At 37.6% G+C, this 20,319-nt stretch overlaps 1 protein-coding gene across 1 annotated transcript in view; it reads left to right on the top strand.

The window, feature by feature from the left end:
* LOC132134509 (uncharacterized) overlaps positions 1–20,319 on the top strand; it is a 31,654-nt gene that overhangs the window by 6,369 nt on the left and 4,966 nt on the right. Inside the window, exons 4-8 of the mRNA XM_059547094.1 lie at positions 984–1,051; positions 1,514–1,621; positions 2,876–3,104; positions 6,812–6,940; positions 12,866–13,029. Coding sequence (XP_059403077.1) covers positions 984–1,051; positions 1,514–1,621; positions 2,876–3,104; positions 6,812–6,940; positions 12,866–13,029 — 698 coding nt within the window. The remainder of the gene's footprint in view (positions 1–983; positions 1,052–1,513; positions 1,622–2,875; positions 3,105–6,811; positions 6,941–12,865; positions 13,030–20,319) is intronic.

The raw sequence follows: 20,319 nt of genomic DNA, 5'->3' as shown, positions 1-20,319 counted from the left end.
TTGGTTTTGTGAGAGATTAGAGCCTAATTGAAAATGTTGAGTTTATGCCCTCAAGGCTAGCAGTAAATAAATGTGATATCCTTGAGTTCTGATTTCTTGTCTTACATTGATACACAAGATATCATTGTAGTGCAGTGTTACATTACAATGACATTCTTATCTACTTATTGAACATAGGCCTACTAGTTGAATTCTGCATGTCTCCCCATTTTCTCACTGTTATTTATTACAATTTTGTTTCTCTCAGTTTGAAATGCCACCACGAATCAGCCCCCTTAAGGATGCCATGCATCATGTTGTTTCGAAGACTGACAAAACATTCAAATTAGATGTGAAGTATATCAATGCAGTGAAAGGTAAGGTGGTGTGATTCAATATTCACCATCATATGCATGTCCTCCTAACCATAATCTTATGAACATGTAATGAAAAACTTCTGAGTATTTAATTAGACCCCTGGTTGCAGCTTATTTTAAATTTGCTGCCAACTATTGATGTCTTGTTTGTGTATTTGGCATCCTTTATAAGATTTTATTTTATTTTTTGTGAGAATGTTTTTCTGTATTTTGCAGGACGTGGTCTATTCGCAAGGGTTGCCTTTTGCAAAGGTGATTTTGTCGTTGAGTACAGGGGAGATCTGATAAATGATGCAGAACTGCAGAGGAGAAGAAAACGCTACCACGCATCCTGTGCTGCATTTATGTTTGATTTCAAGTGGCGAGGGAAAACATGGTGGTAAGAAGTCAAGTTGCACCAAAGCTATATTCCTTATGCTAAACTATAGTAAAAAAGACACTGATTTGTGGTGGTATATTGTAATACTTGTATTCATCGTTTTCTCATGCTTTCATATTTAAGTATTGATGCCTCAAGAGAAGATGGATCGTTTGGGCGAATCGTTAATGATGACCACAAACATCCAAATTGTAAGATGAAGAAAATTGACGTCAATGAAAAGCCTCACCTTTGTCTGTTTGCCCTAGATGACATTAAAGAAGGAGAAGAAATTGCCTATGATTATGGAGGAGAAGACTACCCTTGGAGAACACAAGTATGTTGCAAAGCACACTGTGTACAGAATATCTCATATTGTTGCACCATGTCAAGCAAGTTGTTGGTTGAATAGATTAGAATTTGAATCTATTAGAAATCTATGAATCTAATTGTGTCTATAAATGATATCCAAATCTCAGGAAGCTACATTCCAAGTTAAGTTACGTTTTAGGTCAGTGTTTCTACCCCACTCCTAAAATGTATACATTTAAAGAATGAGGTGGTACAGTCTGAGACCACTTTTCTTTCCCCAAGTTATGTGTGGCATACAATGGCCTTATTGCAACTAATGGGTGAAATGTAATCACAAAATAAACTAATGATTAACTATGTAAAATGAAGAAATGTTTTACTTTTTAAATATTTTTTAAATGCTGAAATCCTGTGGTATCTGCTTCAGATTTCTCTCTTGTGTTTCCATGTTCTAATATCTTGTCATTATGAATGTTGTCTCTTACAGATAACCAGCGTTGCCATTAAAACCAGTGCAGCGAGTGCTTCTGATCCTTCTCTCCAGTCAGAGACTCAGATGGATGATGAATCTGCTCAGATCAACTCTCCTCAACAGGTACGTTCACATTCATCACTAAAGATTTAGGTCTACTGTCTCTCTTTGTCATGGTTTAGTGATTTTTAAGCATATTTTGATGTGTATCTGGTGTAAATTAGTAAATTAAACCGTGTAACGACATGTGTCCAGTAGGTTAGTGCTAGTTGAGTATTTAGGGCCAGTTTTATCCTTCACAGGGATTTATTTCTGGATTAATTGTTGCTTTAAAATGGACACTCACGACGTCCCCACAACACACTTTCAGTCAGTGTTTGAGGTCAAACTTGTGTGTTGAATTTGATGAAACTAGTCCCCATAAGGAACTATAACGTTGTGTGTGAAAGGTCCCCATGAAGCCGGTTTTAATCCAGATGTGTGTGAGCGAGGTTTGCTGGACAGGAATAATTTTTTTTTTCTCTCTCTCTGAACTCTGATCAGCTTTTTTATTTTTAATTTTTCAAATACTATAATAATGTAAAATGTCGTTTACAATCTGTAAAAAGAAAAAAGATAACAGTATGATACACCTCCGAAATGAAAAGGAAATTTTTGTACCAAGACTGAGACGGACTAAAAGTATGATGGTAAGGACTCAAGTCACAACAAAAGACTCCATGGCTATGTTTACATGCACTAGTTGGAGTTTTTCCCTCTTTTGCTCCTCTCTTTTAAATCACTAATTTGAAAGCGAAAGTAAAATGTGCACGGCTGCACAGGCATTCATAATTTGAATTTATTCCTATGGAAGCTCGCTCTGCTCACTCTTTACATGTGATTAAGGTGTTTACATATGAAGGCTTTTCAGTCTGATCGAGCCATCAATCTGATTACTAATGGATTATTTGGTTGCATGTAAACGTAGCCATTGTCATTTTTTTATTGATTAGTTATGTTGCTTAGAGCTGCCATCAACATTTTATTCTCATTATCAATTACTCAGTGAAATGTAATATATATTCTTATGTGATAAATCATTTTGACTACAAAATATCAGAGAATCAAAAATTTGCATCACCTTTACTTTAAACCCATTACCCATCAGATGTCCTTATTTTTGTCAGATCAACTGCCCAAAATGATTTATTACACTGAGAACTTTAGTATAACATACAGTAAGTAACAGAAAATCATCTCATGTGACAAAATACTTGAACAGTTCACTGATTATCACAATAGTTGGTAATTTATGTCTGTTAATTTACTGATCAATTAATTAAATGCAGCAGTTCTACCTATTTCTAATTATTATTATTTTTATTTTATTTTTTTAAGATGAAAGATTCTGGTGAGCTCTTTGATTCTACACCAGATTATGTTCCAGATACCACTTCTGACAGTGATGTTAGCCTTACACTAAACCCAACAAAACGTCAGCTTCTTGATGAACTGGATATTGATGAATCTGGATCAGCGAGTTCCCCTGACTGTGACACAACAACGTCAGACAAAATGCACAGCCTTGCGTCTGAAGCATCTGGAACAGGAGAAGAACCCAGTTCAAGTCAGAACACAATAGCCTGCGTAGTTGTTAATGCATACCAAAAAAGAGATGGCAGTAGAGTGTACAACAAGAGACATTTCTGCTTGTATTGCTCCAAACCTTACGCTAAGATGGCAAGGCATCTAGAAAGTTCACATGCAAATAATACTGATGTGGCTAGAGCTCTAAGTTTTCCAAAGGGTTCAAAGGAAAGAAAAAAACAGCTGGATTATTACCAACAACAAAGGGAACTAATCCCACAATGCTGCTGTTATGGAATCAGGAAAGGGTGAACTGGTGCCATTTAAACGTCCACCTAAAGAAGCGCAAGGAGAGGATTTCATGCATTGTGCGTACTGTCAAGGACTTTTTACAAGAAAGGTCCTGTGGCGACATATGCGTTCTTGTAGACTTAAACCTCAGTCAGTCCCCCCCAAACCAGGAAAAAACCGTGTTCAGTCCATGTGTACATACACGGGGCCTGTGCCTTTAAACATGACCAAACGACTGTGGGGAGTAATCAGTGCCATGAATCCTGACCCAATGACAGATATAATAAAAAATGACAGAGTAATTACTGCAATCGGGCAGCACTTGTTGAACAAAGGAGGGCTATCAGCCAAAAATAAACCGTATGTGCGGGAGAAGATGCGAGAATTGGGAAGGTTGATTCACAAGGCGAGGAGAGTCACCTCATTAAAAACGATGGAAGATTGTGTAAATCCAAAGAAGTACATGGAGACTGTCAAAGCTGTCAAGTATACGTGTGGATATGACAGTGAAACGGACAAGTTCATGATTCCATCGCTTGCAAACAAGCTTGGGAATTCCCTGGTTAAAGTGAGCAAACTCTTAAAAGCTCAGGGATTAATATCAAATGACAAACAGCTAGTTAAGAATGCCAGTGAGTTTCTTGAAGTTCATGCGAATAAGTGGAACGAGAGGATCTCAGCTACTGCATTGAGGAACATCAGTGAAGCAAAGTGGAATGTGCCCACTATCATGCCCTTTACTGAAGACATCCAGAAAATGCATATATATCTCAATCAAGTGCAAGACAAGTGGTTCAAAACACTCTCTGAAAGTCCCTCTACCAAAGCCTGGATAGAGATGGCAAAGGTGTGTCTAGCCCAGATGATTCTCTTTAACCGCCGCAGGGAAGGAGAGGTTTCGAGCATGCCTTTGTCTGCATTTCAATCAAGACACACTTCTGATCCACATGAGGATGTGGACTGGGCACTCTCTGAAGTGGAAAAAAAACTCTGCAGACACTTCACAAGGGTTATCACCAGGGGAAAGCGTGGTCGACCAGTTCCAATTCTTCTGACTTCAAAAATGCTATGTGCCTTAGAACTTCTTGTTAAGCAGAGAGAGGCTTGTGGGGTTCTGAAAGACAATTCCTATTTGTTTGCAAGACCAGAAGCCATGACACATTTTCGAGGGTCAGACTGCCTCCGTGGCTTTGCAAAGGCATGTGACGCAAAGTATCCCAAGTCACTGACATCTACAAGACTGCGAAAGCATGCCGCAACCCTTTCAACAGTGCTGAATATGACTGACACCGAGATGGACCAGCTGGCAAACTTTCTTGGACACGACATAAGAATCCATCGTGAGTTCTATCGACTCCCTGAGAAGACTCTGCAACTTGCCAAGATCAGCAAAGTTTTAATGGCTCTTGAGCAAGGAAGATTAGCTGAGTTCCATGGCAAGAACTTGGATGAAATTGGGATAGATCCTGATGGTATGGTATTTTATTTGACTTTTGTTTGATTTTCTGTTTACCATCTATTCATATACCACGTGTTTATGATCCATTATATACCATTGTTAAGCTGTACTTTGAACTTCCACAGAAAAAGTTATTGACTGTGATGAGGAAGACGGGAGCATACAGGAGGGACACTGTTCATCTACTGTTGACGGTTTGTATTACTGTCAAAATACACTACTACATTTTGCAGTTATTCATAGTTTTCAGTCACGTAACTTGTGAAGACCTGACAGACAAAAACATTGTTCCAACATCATAGCCAACATTAAAGGAGTGGTAAAACGCCTTTTTTCGAAGGCTTGATTGTGTTTGTGGGGTGCACTGTAACGTGTTCATGCTTCGTTTTAAAAAATTCGCATTATTTTTCACATATTTAACCATTATTCTACACTGCTCTGTCCCTCCTTGTAAAAACGGTCGGATGATTTCCGCGTTCTATGAAGCCCCCTCCCTTCAAAATACGCAATGGGCTCAGATTGGTTAGCTAGACCAGTGTGTTGTGATTCATTAAGCGCCAAGTGCGCGTTCTTCGGAAACGTCATGCCCCCTTATCTTTACCGGTAGTTTGTGCTTCAGTAAACAACGGCATCAATATTGCCAAAAGTTACCAGTTTGAGCCCGAATCAGACCCAGAGAATGTTAGTGGAGAGGATCGAGCAGAACATGTTCAAGAACGGCTGTTAAAGGACGTTTCAGAAAGGTATGTTTTTAAGACTGCAGATCGCTATATGACACTGTTACTTTTGTATATTTAGAACGATTGTAGCTAAATATCTGTCGCCTGAACTATTATTCCAATACAAACACTGATTTGGCTACTGTTGTAAAGCCAATGTTTAAACACAAAACCATGTTAAGCATGCCTGTAGATAAACAAGCATGTAGATAAACAATACATAAAAGCTATAATCAAAGAATAATTTACACTGATCACATAAACGACAACACAACAACCATGAACATTCCAAGTTTGCTGCGCTGGTGATATTAAACATAAATTTGTATGTTTTTGTCGGATAAGTATGAATTAACGTTAGCGTTTGTGGAGCCAAACAGCGTTGTCCTTCGTTTACTTCCTTGCTACAACATACAATTAACAATACGAACTATTACAGGAAAACACAATGACGAAAAATAAATCATACTTAAAGGTTGTGGCACGTAAACAGCTTTTCAGGACAACAGTTTCAGGACTAGCCGTTGTGCGAATCCTTCACCAGAGGAGGGGTTTATGTAAATATTGGGCTTAGTGATGTCAGCAAGCCCGCAGGAATGTCGTGTAGTCCCTACTGGCCGTTTTTTGTAGTTCTTAGAAATTGATTTCTTTAAAAGCAAATATCTCCCTTTGCTTTAAACTTTGTTTAACTTTGCAGATGTTGTTTATGCTCAAACAGCAACATTACACACTAACTAAAGTAAGAAAAGTGAAATCGTGTTTTACCACCCTTTTAAAGAAGATGCTTCAGTATGCTAAACAAATGCTTTTTTGACGAAATGGCTCATTGTGTAATGAATCAAATGCCTCCAAGCTATTATTCATGTCTTACACTAAACATTCATTCTGGAGTGAATATTTTTTGTGAGTTTACTACCATAAAAATTATATTTCATAGGAGAAACGTGTAAATTTGTCGTAAAACACTAGCTGATCCGCTCTCTTCTCTTGTTGGTTGTGTCATGGCACAAAACGAATTATGTCAGATGATTAAGACATGAAATAAAATGGTTAAATACTCAGTTTACTTGAGCTTATGTTTGATTAAATGTCTGCTGGAAAGATGTAGTTCAATTATACTTGCAATAATGAACAATTGCACAGGTTTAGGGTTTATTGTACTTTAATGATTTTAAATAATTAGTGCATAAGTGTGACATAACATATTGTGTATTGTCAGCATTCTATAGTAAAGTGTATATCTTTCTGAAAATGTTGAACTTAGATTATTTTCCATAGAACCATCGGCAGAGGTGGCACTTCCTCCTACCGAGGGGAATGACATGCCGCCACCACCCAAGAGACCCAGACCACCATCAGATGAAGAGATGCCTACAGGAGCCAGTGCTGTGAGGCCTTCTTCCAAAGGTGAACTCTTTACACATTTCTAAGACTAAATTAGACCCTTTAGGAGCACTTTAACCAGACCTGCCAACCTGTACGCATTTTGCGTAGCTTACACGCATTTTGACTTCAAAGTACGCTGGTACGTTTTGACACTCTTAACTACGCAAAAACCTGGTGACACCTCTGCACGCGCTGTCCTCAAATCAAGCAATAGCAAAAGAAGTTCGACCAATCAAAGCGCTGGGTTCAATCCCCAAATAGCAAGCGGGGATGATTGACAGATGCGTAAGGCCTATCATTAAAAAGAGACTGAAAATCGACACCAATAAAGATTCCCGCTCGATCCCCCTTCCTCTCCCGCGGCCGTCGTCTGACTGATTTCATAAGTGAGGACAGTACAGTACTTCTGACTCCTGAAGGTAAACGGCCTGGGCTCGATGTGGAAAGTTGATTGTTGAGTTAACTTAATCTTATGGATTCGATGATCACACAGATTGCATGGATTATCTTAAAATACTCCGTTAAGTTATTCATGGTCACTCAGAAAAGAGGAAGACATCATTCAGTCATGCAAATAATAAAATGCTCAAGTAATGCTGAACTATAAATCTTGATATCGCTATTAAAATCGCTTGTTGAGAAACGTATGTTACGTTATTGTGTTAATTGTTACATATATTTATTTTGTATGAAAACTAGCGCGTTAGTTACTTATGGATAAAAAAAAAAGTACCAATGTCTCAGTGCTGCGCAAGCTCTCACAAAAAACACGACGCGCGCACAGAGAGAGAGAGAAGATAATTGTAAAATGAAAATTGACGGGCTAAGTTTAAATTTTGTTCTTGCTTGATTTTTTTGTCAAAAAGCGTTTTGTATTATCCATCCCTGTTTTTAAAATTCGTTAAATGACGAACGTTTTACTGTTAACACAGCCCTCATTATATGTCGGATTCGGAACTTATACTTTATATTATTTTTAGAATAAGTGATTCGTTATGCTATTATTGGACTCCTGTCTATTCATTGTCAACTGTTTTCTATAAATATGTTTGTATTGGCTAACATTTATTCAGCTAATGCGTGTCCTGTTTAAAATGTACAATGTTTAAATGCAAAGACAGCACGTCACAAATAGAAGCCCTTTTCCCTGTGGTATTTAGTATCATATTTGGATATTGGAAAATAAATTAATTAGCCTATCTTAATTGTACACAATGTTCCTATGTTATCTTTTTTATTTATTTATTTATTTATTTAACTGTGTTGTAGGGGTTTCTTAATTTTAGACTAGTTGACGAGCACACATTCTATGCAATGCAATATATAGCAATTATATAATGCATGTGTGTCGTCATCCAAACAGCCCATACAATCACCTCCACCCACCCCAGGTCATTGACTGTTTGGATTTCCTGCCGTTATTGATCTGTCCGTCACAGCCTGTGTGATTTCCACTTCCTGTGGAGTTTTTTTTTGTCCTCCGACTAACTGACTAATAAAATTGTGGTTGATTTTATATATATATATACAAACTTTAACGTCCTCTCAGACTGCCGTTTGAAGTCACTGCTTTCAAACTTTGTGTACGAGGACTCTATAGTTTCTGTTCAAACAAATAAGGAGCCCAGCGTCTTCAACTATTCCACTTGTTTGAATTTTTCTGCTGGAAATGTAAGTGAAACAGTTAGGCGTCAGAGTTTTATAGTTCTCATGTTACTTATATCAGGAAATGTATTACCAAATCCTGGTCATTTTAATGACACTTCCCTAACGTTCAAAGTTCCTGCTGATTCTAAATCTAGATCAGGACTAGGTTTTATTCATATGAATGTGAGAAGCCTGCTTCCTAAGTTTGATTTGGTGCGTATCTGGGCAAAAAATACCAGTGCTGATGTTATAGTAATATCTGAAACATGGCTTAAAAAACAGTTTCAGATAATGCCATAGATATTGATGGTTATACTGTTTATAGGTCTGATAGACCAAATAGGGGAGGGGGGGGGTAGCAATTTATGTTAAGGACAGTTTTGAAGTTGCTGTGTTGCTCTCTGAGTCAGCAGTTAAAATGTATGAATTATTAGCTCTAAATCTTATCGTCTCCAAGACTTTACATCTTACTGTAGTCGGTTGCTACAGACCTCCATCAGCTAGTACTGATGCCATTTCCTCCCTGATGCACTCGGTGACTTCTTTGAACTACAAGGAGCTTGTTCTTCTCTGTGATTTTAATGTGAACTGGCTACAGTCTGTATCTGATCGTTTTAAAGCAATTTGTGATTCTTTAAATCTCTTTCAGCTAGTTGAGACCCCTACCAGACCTAACTTGAAGGATTACAAAGTCCACATTAATTGATCTTATTTTTAGCAATTTGCCTCACAAGTACTCTTTGGCCTCTGTATATGCTAATGATGTTAGTGATCACTGCATCGTTGCCATAGTCAGAGATACCAAATTACCCAAGCATAAACCACGTATTATCACTAGATGATGTACACAACATTTTAACGAGCAAGTCTTTCTTTTTGATGTAGCACGCTATGATTGGGACAGGATTTTTCTTATTCCCGATGTTGAGTCTGCCTGGAAATACTTTTATGATGGATTCTTATCAATCATCAACAGGCATGCACCTTTTAAAAAATTCCGTGTTAAAGGTAGGGATAATCCATGGTTTCCAGAAGCCCTCTCTGTTCTAATTTGTGAGCGGGATGTTGCTTGGGCAAAAGCTAGACATTCTGATGTTGGCTCCGATTGGATACGTTTTAGGCAGCTCCGGAATAAATGCACAGTCGCTATTAGAAAAGCAAAGGCTGATTATTTTATTGAAAATACTACTATTAACTCAAATAATCCCAAGAAATTTTGGCAGAATATAAAACTGATATCAGGTAGTAAAAACAAGTCTAGCTTTCCTTCATGTATAAAATTGGATTCCACTAGCGTATCAGATAAAGAACATATGGTCAATTGCTTTAATAAGCATTTTGTTGCCTCTGGGCTTCTATTTGAATCACTGAATTTTACAGGCTCTGATTCTGATTTTATTAATGCAAAAAAGTCATATAGAAAAGGAAAAGTTCAGATTTAAACAAATTAAGAGTAGTGACGTTTACAAAGCACTCCGTTTGCTCGACATAAACTGAAAAAGGGTGGAGCCTGTGTATCTGAAACTGGCAGCAGATTTTATTATATCTGCTTTAACTCATATTTTTTATATTTTAAATTTGGAAATCAGCATTTGTTGTTCCTTTACTAAAACGGGGGGATCCCACTATAATGAATAATTACAGACCAATCTCAAAGCTCTGCATTTTATCAAAGATATTAGAAAGTCTTATTAGTGAACAGTTGACATCCTATTTGAATGCAAACAAAGTGTTGTCTATCAATCAATCAGGGTTTCGGAAAAAACAGTACTACAACGGCTATTTTGAAAGTTTTAAATGATATTGTAGGGTCAATGGATAATGGTGAATTTTGTGCCTCGCTTTTTGATTTATCAAAAGCTTTCGATACAATGGATCATGGAATATTGCTGCACAGATTGAAGGTTGTTTGTTTATCAAGTTACGTTATTCCTTGGTTTAAAAACTATCTGAGCAGAAGAACCCAGTGTGTTCAAGCCGAAGGTAAACAATCTGATTTATTAGAGATTTCCAAAGGTGTTCCCCAAGGATCGGTGCTGGGGCCCCTTTTATTAACCATTTATATAAATAGCCTTGATTATGACATTCAGGATGCCAACTTTCATTTTTATGCTGATGATTCTGTTGTGTATAGCAACGCTTCCTCTGGACAGCAAGCCTTGTCTAAGCTTCAGTCAGCTTTTAATATTATTCAGTCAAGGCTTCACAGTTTAAAACTTGGTTTTATCAGTATTCAGAACAAGTATATGTTATTTTCGAACTCAAAAAAACTTGAAAATAATTTAGTATCTCTTCAGACCCTTCAAGGTACAGTGATTGAATTAGTAAAAGAGTACAAATATCTAGGCATTATAGTTGATGATGGATCTTTTAGCTCTCATATCACTCAACTGAAGAATAAACTGAAAATCAAGCTTGAGTTTTATTTCAGTAACAAGTTTTGCTTTTCTTTTAATGTAAAAAAGAAATTAGTCTCTGCTACTTTTCTCCCTGTCCTTGATTACGGTGATGTTGTATATCAGTTTGCACCTTCTTATCTTCTTTCTTCCTTAGATGCCGTTTATCATGGTGCTCTAAGGTTCATATCAGATTATAAATCTTCAACTCATCATTGCACTTTGTATGACAGAGTAGATTGGCCTTCTCTGTCTATCAGAAGAAAGATGCACTGGTACTTAATTATTTACAAAGCCATCTTGGAGTTGTTGCCTTCTTATCTTTGTTGTTTTATGCAACAGAAAATTACGAAGAATTATTTTCTTGGTTCGCAAAACTTTTATACTCTTTCTGTTCCTTTTACTCGAACTGAGCTAGGTAAGAAGTCTTTTATGTATGCAGCGCCATTTGGTTGGAATTTCCTCCAATCTAAATTAAAATGAGAATCTACTGACTCTAGACCATTTCAAATCCGTTATCCGGCAAATGGAAGTTGATCTAACAATATGCAACTGCTTTTAAGTGTTTTTAAAGGGTCATTCCACCCATTTGAACATTGTTTTTTATTTAAAGTGGGTCAAATATGTAGTCGAAATGTAAAATAAATTTTGAATTTGGTGCCTTCGTGACCGAGGAAAGACAAAAAATAACTTCAGGACGCATTTATATGAAAGACAACTCCCACAATGCACCACATTGCACAGCTCCGCAAGCCACTCCCACTAATCCAGAAAGCGAAATCACTCTTCCGTCTACAAGGCTAGCTACCACCAGAGCTTGAAATTAATTTCACACAAAATGTCTAGTTAGTTGACGAACTCATTAGTGCATTACTCCTCGTTTGTATTTCTTTCGAAAAGGTGAATTATTGCATGGTACCTGGATGTTCAGTCAGAACATGCGGTGCGAAACTAGGATAGTTCACAACACAAACGTCCGTGTCCTCGTCTGATTCAGAGATTTCGTCCAGGAGAAATTGTCATTGTTGAAATTCTTTGCCGCAGACGGACTCTATCTCTGTGTTCGTAGCGGTTCGTAGTTGCATAGTGAGATCACCAGCGCCACCAGTCCGCCCTAACTTGAGCCAGTCCGGGCTCCTCGTCCGCGGCAGGCAGGTCTTCTGCCTCGGCTGCTCTTCGCTATAATGCGGCTTGTAAAGGTAGCCACAAACACCTGATTCAAGCATCAAACTTCCGAAATCCTCTTCTATATCATATTGAGCACTCTCCTCCGCTATTGTCATAACTTCACATCTGTCTCCACAGCGCCTGTTAGCTTAGCTTCAAACAAGATGGAGGATATTGCTTTCAGTTTCAGAGAGTAAAGTCCCACCCACTGATCTGTAATAGGTCTAGCGTGAGCAGTTCCCGCCCCCTGGGAAAGATGAGGAACGAGTGTCTGTAGTCTCAACAGAAATCCCCCCCCTCTTACACTTCCTCCTACAATGACGCAAAATGACGATTTTTGCGTCATTGTAGGAGGAAGTGTAAGAGGTAAATAACGGATTTCTCCTGTCTCAGGGGATAATGAGAGAGTGTTGCACGACCATTCAATAGTATGACTGGGTTTCTAACAATGCAAAGCTTAATGCAAATGGGTGGAGTGTCCCTTTAATTTGTCTGTGTGATGTTTATCTGTGATGGAACTGATTGTACTGCTGCACATTTTGACCAGGACACTCCTGTGAAAGAGATTTTTAATCTCAGAGAGCTTTTTCTGGTTAAATAAAGGTTAAATAAAATAAATAAATAAATAAATTAGGGGGCAGACCTAATAAATACTGATAATAGGATTCAGAACTTCGGATTGGAATTCCAGCACACACACTATATCATTATAATTGTTTTTTCTGTCCACTTTTAGGTAAAAGTTCCCAGAAGAAGACACCCTGGCAGCAGACAGAGGTGCAGGCGGTGGAAAGGCACATGAAGCGATTCATCACATCGCTCACTGTACCAGCAAAGAGCGATTGTGACAAATGTTTAAAAGCTGAACCAGAAGCACTGAAGAACCGCAACTGGAAGACCGTAAAGTTTTACATTTATAATCGCATTGCAGCTTACAAAAAGAAATTTCAGTGAAAATAATAATAATGTGAAGATGCAACTCTGTCAGGGCAGGTTTTGTTAAAAGATGTTAAAGGGTTAATATGTTTGGGTTTGCTAACCCTTTAAAACAACAGCAACACTTGTAGGCTATAGAATAACTTAATATTTGCACTATGTTTTATGATGACCGTGATGAAGGCCACCAGTCGGAAAGCATTGGTCGAACAACAAAGTAGTTCTAAAGTTGTAGTTTGTTTAAATTCACATGTCTGTGAAAGGAAGCATGTGTGAAAGTGACTTTTTTTTTATGATTTTTTAAATACTTTTAATTTCAGGACTTTTTGAGGTTTGACTTCATTTGAGTTATTTTGTGAAGTTGAACTCAATAAAAGTTGAATTCAGCAATTGTAATGTGAATTAATGTGTTGAAGCTCAATTAGTAGTAGATTTAGTTTTATTTTTTATAAGTATCAGGTGAATGAGTAGCAGCTGATACTGGGAGGTTGGCTGAAAAAATTACAATTATAGCAATAGTTTGAAGTGGAAAGGTTTAAATGTTTGACTTGTGGGTATGAAATGGGTTGGAAAATATCCAGACAATAATTCACTACTTGTATGCAATCCTTTGATGTTGCAGTGAAAAAGTTCTCCATTCACATATAATCCACTTCAATCACACTAATATTCCAATCAATTGTAGGAACAATCAATCGATCCAAACAAATATTCTGCATGTTGAGGAGATGATTACAAGCACAACACTAGGGCCTGGTTTCACAGACAGGATTTAGATTAAAACATTATTAGGCCTTTAGTTCAATTAGGACATTCTAAGTAGCTTTTATAAACGTGTCTTAGAAATAAGCATTACTGGTGTGCATCTTGAGACAAAACAATGGCACTTGGACATGGACACAAAGGACTTAATTTAAGATGTGCTTTCAGTTAAAACTGCTTAAACGCACACTTTAGTCTGAGACTATCTTAAGCCTGGTCTGTGAAACTGGCCATAGGTGTTCTATGCAAGAGTGAAGCTTGGTTGTAGATTGAACCCATTTTTATTAAGGGCAAATGGACAAATACAATCTGAGGAATTACTTTGTATAAATGCCTATTATTTGTCATTAATAATATACTTCTTGTTATATCTAGGTCCCCACAAATCAAAAGGGGAAGTTGTGTGAATTATGCAAATTAAGTCCCCACAAATCAAATAGGAGCTTGTGTGAATTATGCAAATTAGGTCCCCACAAATCTAATGGGAGGTTGTGTGAATTATGCAAATATTATGCAAAGTTGGTCCCTATAAGACATTTCAACTCGATTTTTCAAAAGTCCCCATAACGCACGGTCAAATCATTACTTCATCAATTCAGATATCTGAAGGCGTGTATAAGTTATCAAAGCTATGGTAAGTATCCCTAATTTTTTTCATACCTCTAGAACCTTTAGAGAGGGTGGTCCCCACAAGTGATGATCATAAAGTTGGTCCCCATCCAGCATGGAAACCAGTATGTGTGTGTGGTGTGTGTGAGGTGTGTGTGTGTGAGGTGTGTGTGTGTGAGAGGTGTGTGTGTGTGTGTGTGTGTGTGTGTGTGAGTGTGAGAGGTGTATGTGAGGTGGGTGTGTGTGTGTGTGTGTGTGTGTGAGGTGTGTGTGAGTGTGAGAGGTGTATGTGAGGTGGGTGTGTGTGTGTGTGTGTGTGTGTGTGAGGTGTGTGTGAGTGTGAGAGGTGTATGTCAGGTGTGCGTTGGTGCGACCGGATTATGAGGACAAAAACCATGGATGCATACCGACTCTATGAGGACATACCGTAACTACGAGGACAGCACTAATGTCCTCATAAGTCGAGCAGTGTAGAAAGGCTTATCAGACCGCGCCTAACCACCTCCCGCTTTTTCTCCTTATAAATCCGTTGTACCCGTTTTTCAGTGTATGCCAGTGTATGCTCAGAGTGTATAATCTCCCTCTATGTGAAATTCGGTGCTACTGCAGTATCATACACATTTCATACACCCAGACCACGCACAAGCGCGATTCATTGGTGGAACACTGGAATCCTCGTCAGTGATTGGCTGCATTTCACATCCGTCAAAGTCAGCGCAACTTTATGGAGTTTAGTGTCGGAGTCGGACAGTTTTAACTAGTTACATTAGCTTTAAACATGGCCTCTAATCGGGCTAATATCAGTCCATAAGCAGTTAAAATGGCGTCTCCAAACAACTTGCACATGCTATTAACGTGTTTGTTTTTTGGTTTGGTACAAACAAAATTCTCTTGTTGTTCATAGACCCATACAAGTAACGTTATTAGTATTAGTTAATGAAAAACATCTCCATGGATGCTTGAGAGAATTAATTTACATTTTGAAATAAATCTTTGTTGTCATCATGACCGGTAAAGTTGAGTGGATGAATTTTCAGTTTAATACAGTATGATACAGAAGTATATAACTAAAACAGAAACGAAGCTAATGTAAAAGTATACTTTCATTAATGTACTGTCATTAGAATGGCTTGCCAAAAAAAAAAAATGAGTTGATTCATTTTAGGGTTGGATATTAGCAGAAATTTTATGATTCCATTCAATTTTAATTCACATGCTTTTGATTCTATTTCCAATTCGTTTTTATATTGATTTTTTTAATGTAAATCAGGTGTAATACATGTAAGATTTTCTAAAACTTTCTCTCGATAGTTAATTTTTCTAACATAACGAGTTTGGCTTCGTTTGATCTGAGGTGCCACATTAGAGAGTGATAAAATGGTATTAAAATGGACTGAATTTGAAATCGGAGATATATAAGCATCTATATATATATATATATATATATATACACATATACATTATGTTGTCTGGAATGTTTCAGTCAACATGTTAAGAACATAGGTGTGATCGACAAAAAAAAAGGACAAAAAAGCAGGAAACTATACGGTGCACTTACACCCCCCCCCTCCCCACCACATGCACACAGTGACATAATTTATATGGTATAATTATAAATTAATAAAAAATATTGTACTTGTTTTTTGTTTAAATGAATTTATAAATTAAATAATTAAAAAAGGGAAGAAAAATTTAAATACACATCTAATTTAAATGATTAAACAAAAAAAAATGCTTCAAAGACTGGGCAAAATAGGGATGAAATCCCAAAAAATCTGTCAATAACTTGCTGCTGACGTGCACGAAAACTAGCCATTTATTGGGCATTTCTTGTCCTCCCAGATGTTTTGTTTTTCCTTATTACTATGGTGTCCTTTACATCTATTAAAAATAACATCTTTATTTGCCTCTATATTTTTGAAAGGTATCTTTTCTTGTGTTTTTGTTCAGCCATTTTGTCAGTGCTTTATTATAGACTTCTAGAGGAAAGATGGCGCCGGTGTGCTTGGCTGGCCGTCTGCTCTCTGTCCTGGCTTTGTTTTTTATTTTTATTTCTAAAGTTTTTACATTGATTACGTATGACCATCAATTGCTTTTAAATATAAGAGACTCTATTGAGGCTGTATCAAACACTGTTTTGAGATCTGAGAATTTTAACAGCCCACCCCCTCCCTTCTTGACGAATGTCCCGGCCTTTCGAAGCCAGCTGCCATGGAGCTTTCCTGGAAAGAAGCGCCGCAGAAGAAGGGGGAAAAGAGGGGGTATCGCGGTCAAATTAAAGTTGCATCTAACAAGCTTACATCCATCATGCCATGGCTTGGGTCGCTTTGAGTTGGGATGTGGCCGATTTGCATCATGGCGCTCACTCGAAGTGGCGTATTATTGGATTTTACCTGTGACTCAGGGCAAGTATTCCAGCTCTCCTCGTCTCCGGACACCACATCTTCGCCGCGGGGGTGTAAATCTCAACAATCTTCGCTCGCTGTGCTGTGCTACACATACGAACTGCGATTCGGTACAGGTAAAGATGGCTTTGGTAAATTCAAGATCGTTGATCAAGACATTTATCTTGCGAGATTTCTTTACCTCAAATAAATTGGATTTTTTGTTAATTACTGAGACTTGGCTGACTGCGGGGGATACAAGCCCCTTTTCCAAACTTGTGCCAAAAACTGCTCGTTTTTAAACTGCCCTAGAACTTCTGGCAGGGGCGGTGGGCTTGCGTCGGTGTTCAAAAGCCGATTTTGTTGTCATACCCTAAAGACTGAATCCTACTCAAGCTTTGAAATTCTACTCTTTCAGCTAAATAAACATCAGTTATCGATTGCAGTGGTTTATCGTCCTCCGAAACCAAACAAGGACTTTTTAAAGGAGTTTTCAAACTTTTTGAGCGAAGCTGTTCTTAAATATGATAGGCTTTTAGTTGTGGGGGATTTTAATATTCATGTTTGTTGCGAGTCAAATTCCCTGGCTAAAGATTTTCTTAGTCTGGTTGACTCTCTGGACTTCATTCAAGTGGTAAATGGTCCCACTCACAAACAAGGCCATACCTTAGATCTTGTATTATTGCATGGTATTCCAGTTTGCAAACTTGAAACTCTTGAATTGAGTTTTTCAGATCATATGCCTATTATGTTCACTTGCTCTCTTCCAAATGGTAAAACTATGAAATCTAAGAGGTTATCACAGCAAACTCGGCTTTTTAATCCTTCATCTAATGATGATTTTGCTGTTTATTTTAAGGAGGCCTGTTTGATGTACAATCTTGATTCCTCAAATAATTCAAATGTAGATGAACATCTTTAATTGTTTAATTCCATTTCAAATGATATTTTAAATTGTGGCTCCTGTGCGAGAAAAACGACTAAAATCTAAACCTGAACCCTGGTTAAACAGTACCACACAAGAACATAGACGAGTTTGTCGTAGAGCCGAACGGAAGTGGAAAAAAGATAAACTACAAGTATCTTTTGAAATTCTACGTGAATCATTAATTGGGTATCAAAAATCAGTTAAACTGGCAAAATCTCAGTATTTTTCAGATATCATTGCAAAAAATTGTCATAAACCTAAAACTCTTTTTACCATTTTAAACTCTGTTTTAAATCCAAATAGTGCTGTTTCTTTGAATGCCTCAGCTGCAGTATGTGAAGATTTTCTCAGGTTTTTCCACAGATAAAATAGTTGACATAAGACAGCGTATAGTATCTTCAAATTATGACCTATCTGTCCCGCATCTCTGTCTGGAATTCATTACAAATTGGAGTGCAATCTCTTTAAGCTCCTTTCAAGACATAATTAAGCATTTGAAACCCACTACATGCCCACTTGATATTGTTCCCACTCGGTTTTTTCTTGAGGTCTTTGATGTTGTTGGACCAAGTATTTTAGCTATAATAAATAAGTCACTTCTTACAGCAACCGTTCCAAGATACTTTAAACATGCAATTGTTAAACGACTGCTTAAAAAACCTAATCTTGACCCGGCCGTCTTATCAAGTTATAGACCGATCTCAAATTTGGCTTTCATTTCTAAAGCCTTAGAAAAGGTTTTTTTAGTACAATTACAGAGCTTCTTAGAATCAAACAATATATTTGAAAAATGTCAATCTGGTTTCAGGAAGCATCATAGTACGGAGTCTGCACTCTTAAAAGTTTTAAATGATATTTTTTTAACTGTTGACTCAGGGGACTCAATGATACTTCTACTTTTAGATTTAAGCGCTGCTTTCGATACCGTCGACCACAAAATTCTTAAATCGCGCCTAGAAAAATATGTGGGTATTCAAGGTCGCGCTCTGGACTGGTTCAAATCATCTCGAAGATAGGACTTTTTCTGTTTGTCTTGATGGTTTTTCTTCATCCAGCTGCGCCCTGATGTTTGGAGTTCCTCAGGGCTCCATTTTGGCTCCTGTTTTGTTCTCATTATATATGCTTCCTTTGGGGTCTATTTTTACCAAGCACAAGCTGTCATTTCATTTTTATGCTGATGACACCCAAATTTATTTGCCCCTGAAGCACAACGACAAAACAGCTTTGAGATCCTTAGCTGCATGTCTGGCTGATATTAAGTCTTGGCTTTCTTCAAATTTTTTGCACCTTAATGAGAGCAAAACAGAGGTTATGGTTTTTGAGCTTTCAGGCACCTTTAATTATGATTTGGGAGACTTAGTTTGCTATGAAAGACCCTCTACAAAAAATTTGGGTGTCATTTTTGAACCCTCACTCAAATTTGACAAACAGATAAACTCTGTAGTTAGATCTTGTTTTCTCCAACTACGATTGTTATCTAAAACCAAGAGTTTTTTAACCTTTTCTGAGTTTGAGAGAGTGATCCATGCATTTGTGTCATCTCGGCTGGATTATTGTAATTCTCTCTATGTTGGAATTAGTCAATCTAATATAAATCGACTTCAGATGGTTCAGAACGCAGCTGCCAGACTTTTGACTGGTACTCGCAAGTTCGAACATATTACCCCTGTACTGCGCTCCTTGCACTGGTTGCCGGTCCACTACAGAATTGATTTTAAAATTTTACTTTTTGTTTTTAAAGCTTTGAATGGTTCAGCCCCTACTTATCTTCGCGACCTTGTGAACCCAAAAACCTCTGTTGGATCTCTGAGCTCCTCTGAACAAAAATTACTGATGGTCCCTAGATCTAGATTAAAGCTGCGAGGTGACCGGGCTTTTTCTGTTGTTGGGCCAAAGTTGTGGAACAGTCTCCCGGTCTCCCTCAGTTCAGTTTCATCAGAAGCTGAATTTAAATCTTAGCTAAAAACATACCTTTTTTCTCAGGCATATAACTGTTCCTAGACTTTTTAGACCATTTATCAGTGTTCTGATTTGCATTGCGGTCTTTATTATATTTATGTATGCATGTATGTATGTATGTATGTGTTATGCATGATTTTGTGTATAGGTGTGTACTGTGTGTATATACGCATGTATGTATGTATATTTGTGCATGTGTACATGTGTATGTGTATATATGCATATGTGTATATCACTTATTTTATACCTTTTTTAGTATGACATTGTACAGCACAGTGGTCAACTATTGTTGTTTTTACTGTGCTTTATAAATAAACTTTGATTTGATTCTAGGATTGCTAATTCACAACAGAAGACGATTATTAGGTTGAACGTTCAGAATACGATTCCATAGGTTATATTTCAGTACGAATTTCGCGAATGGACAGCGACTCTTAAGTAGCACGTAGAACGCGTTCATGTCAAGTAAAGTTTTCGGGAATAGCGTGTGGAATTGCGGCGAGCGTTTGTAACCTTGCACGTAGAGAGCGCTCTTCAGAGCGAAGATACATCGTTATCGGGAAACTCGACCCAGATCCGATTTAAGCATTCATTAAAGTGAATCGGTTCAAA

The sequence above is a fragment of the Carassius carassius genome, unplaced genomic scaffold (assembly GCF_963082965.1).
Source record: "Carassius carassius unplaced genomic scaffold, fCarCar2.1 SCAFFOLD_125, whole genome shotgun sequence".
In the NCBI taxonomy this organism is placed as follows: domain Eukaryota; kingdom Metazoa; phylum Chordata; class Actinopteri; order Cypriniformes; family Cyprinidae; genus Carassius; species Carassius carassius.
Note: the sequence above shows the minus strand (reverse complement) of the source record. Positions and strands in the feature narration are given on the sequence as shown.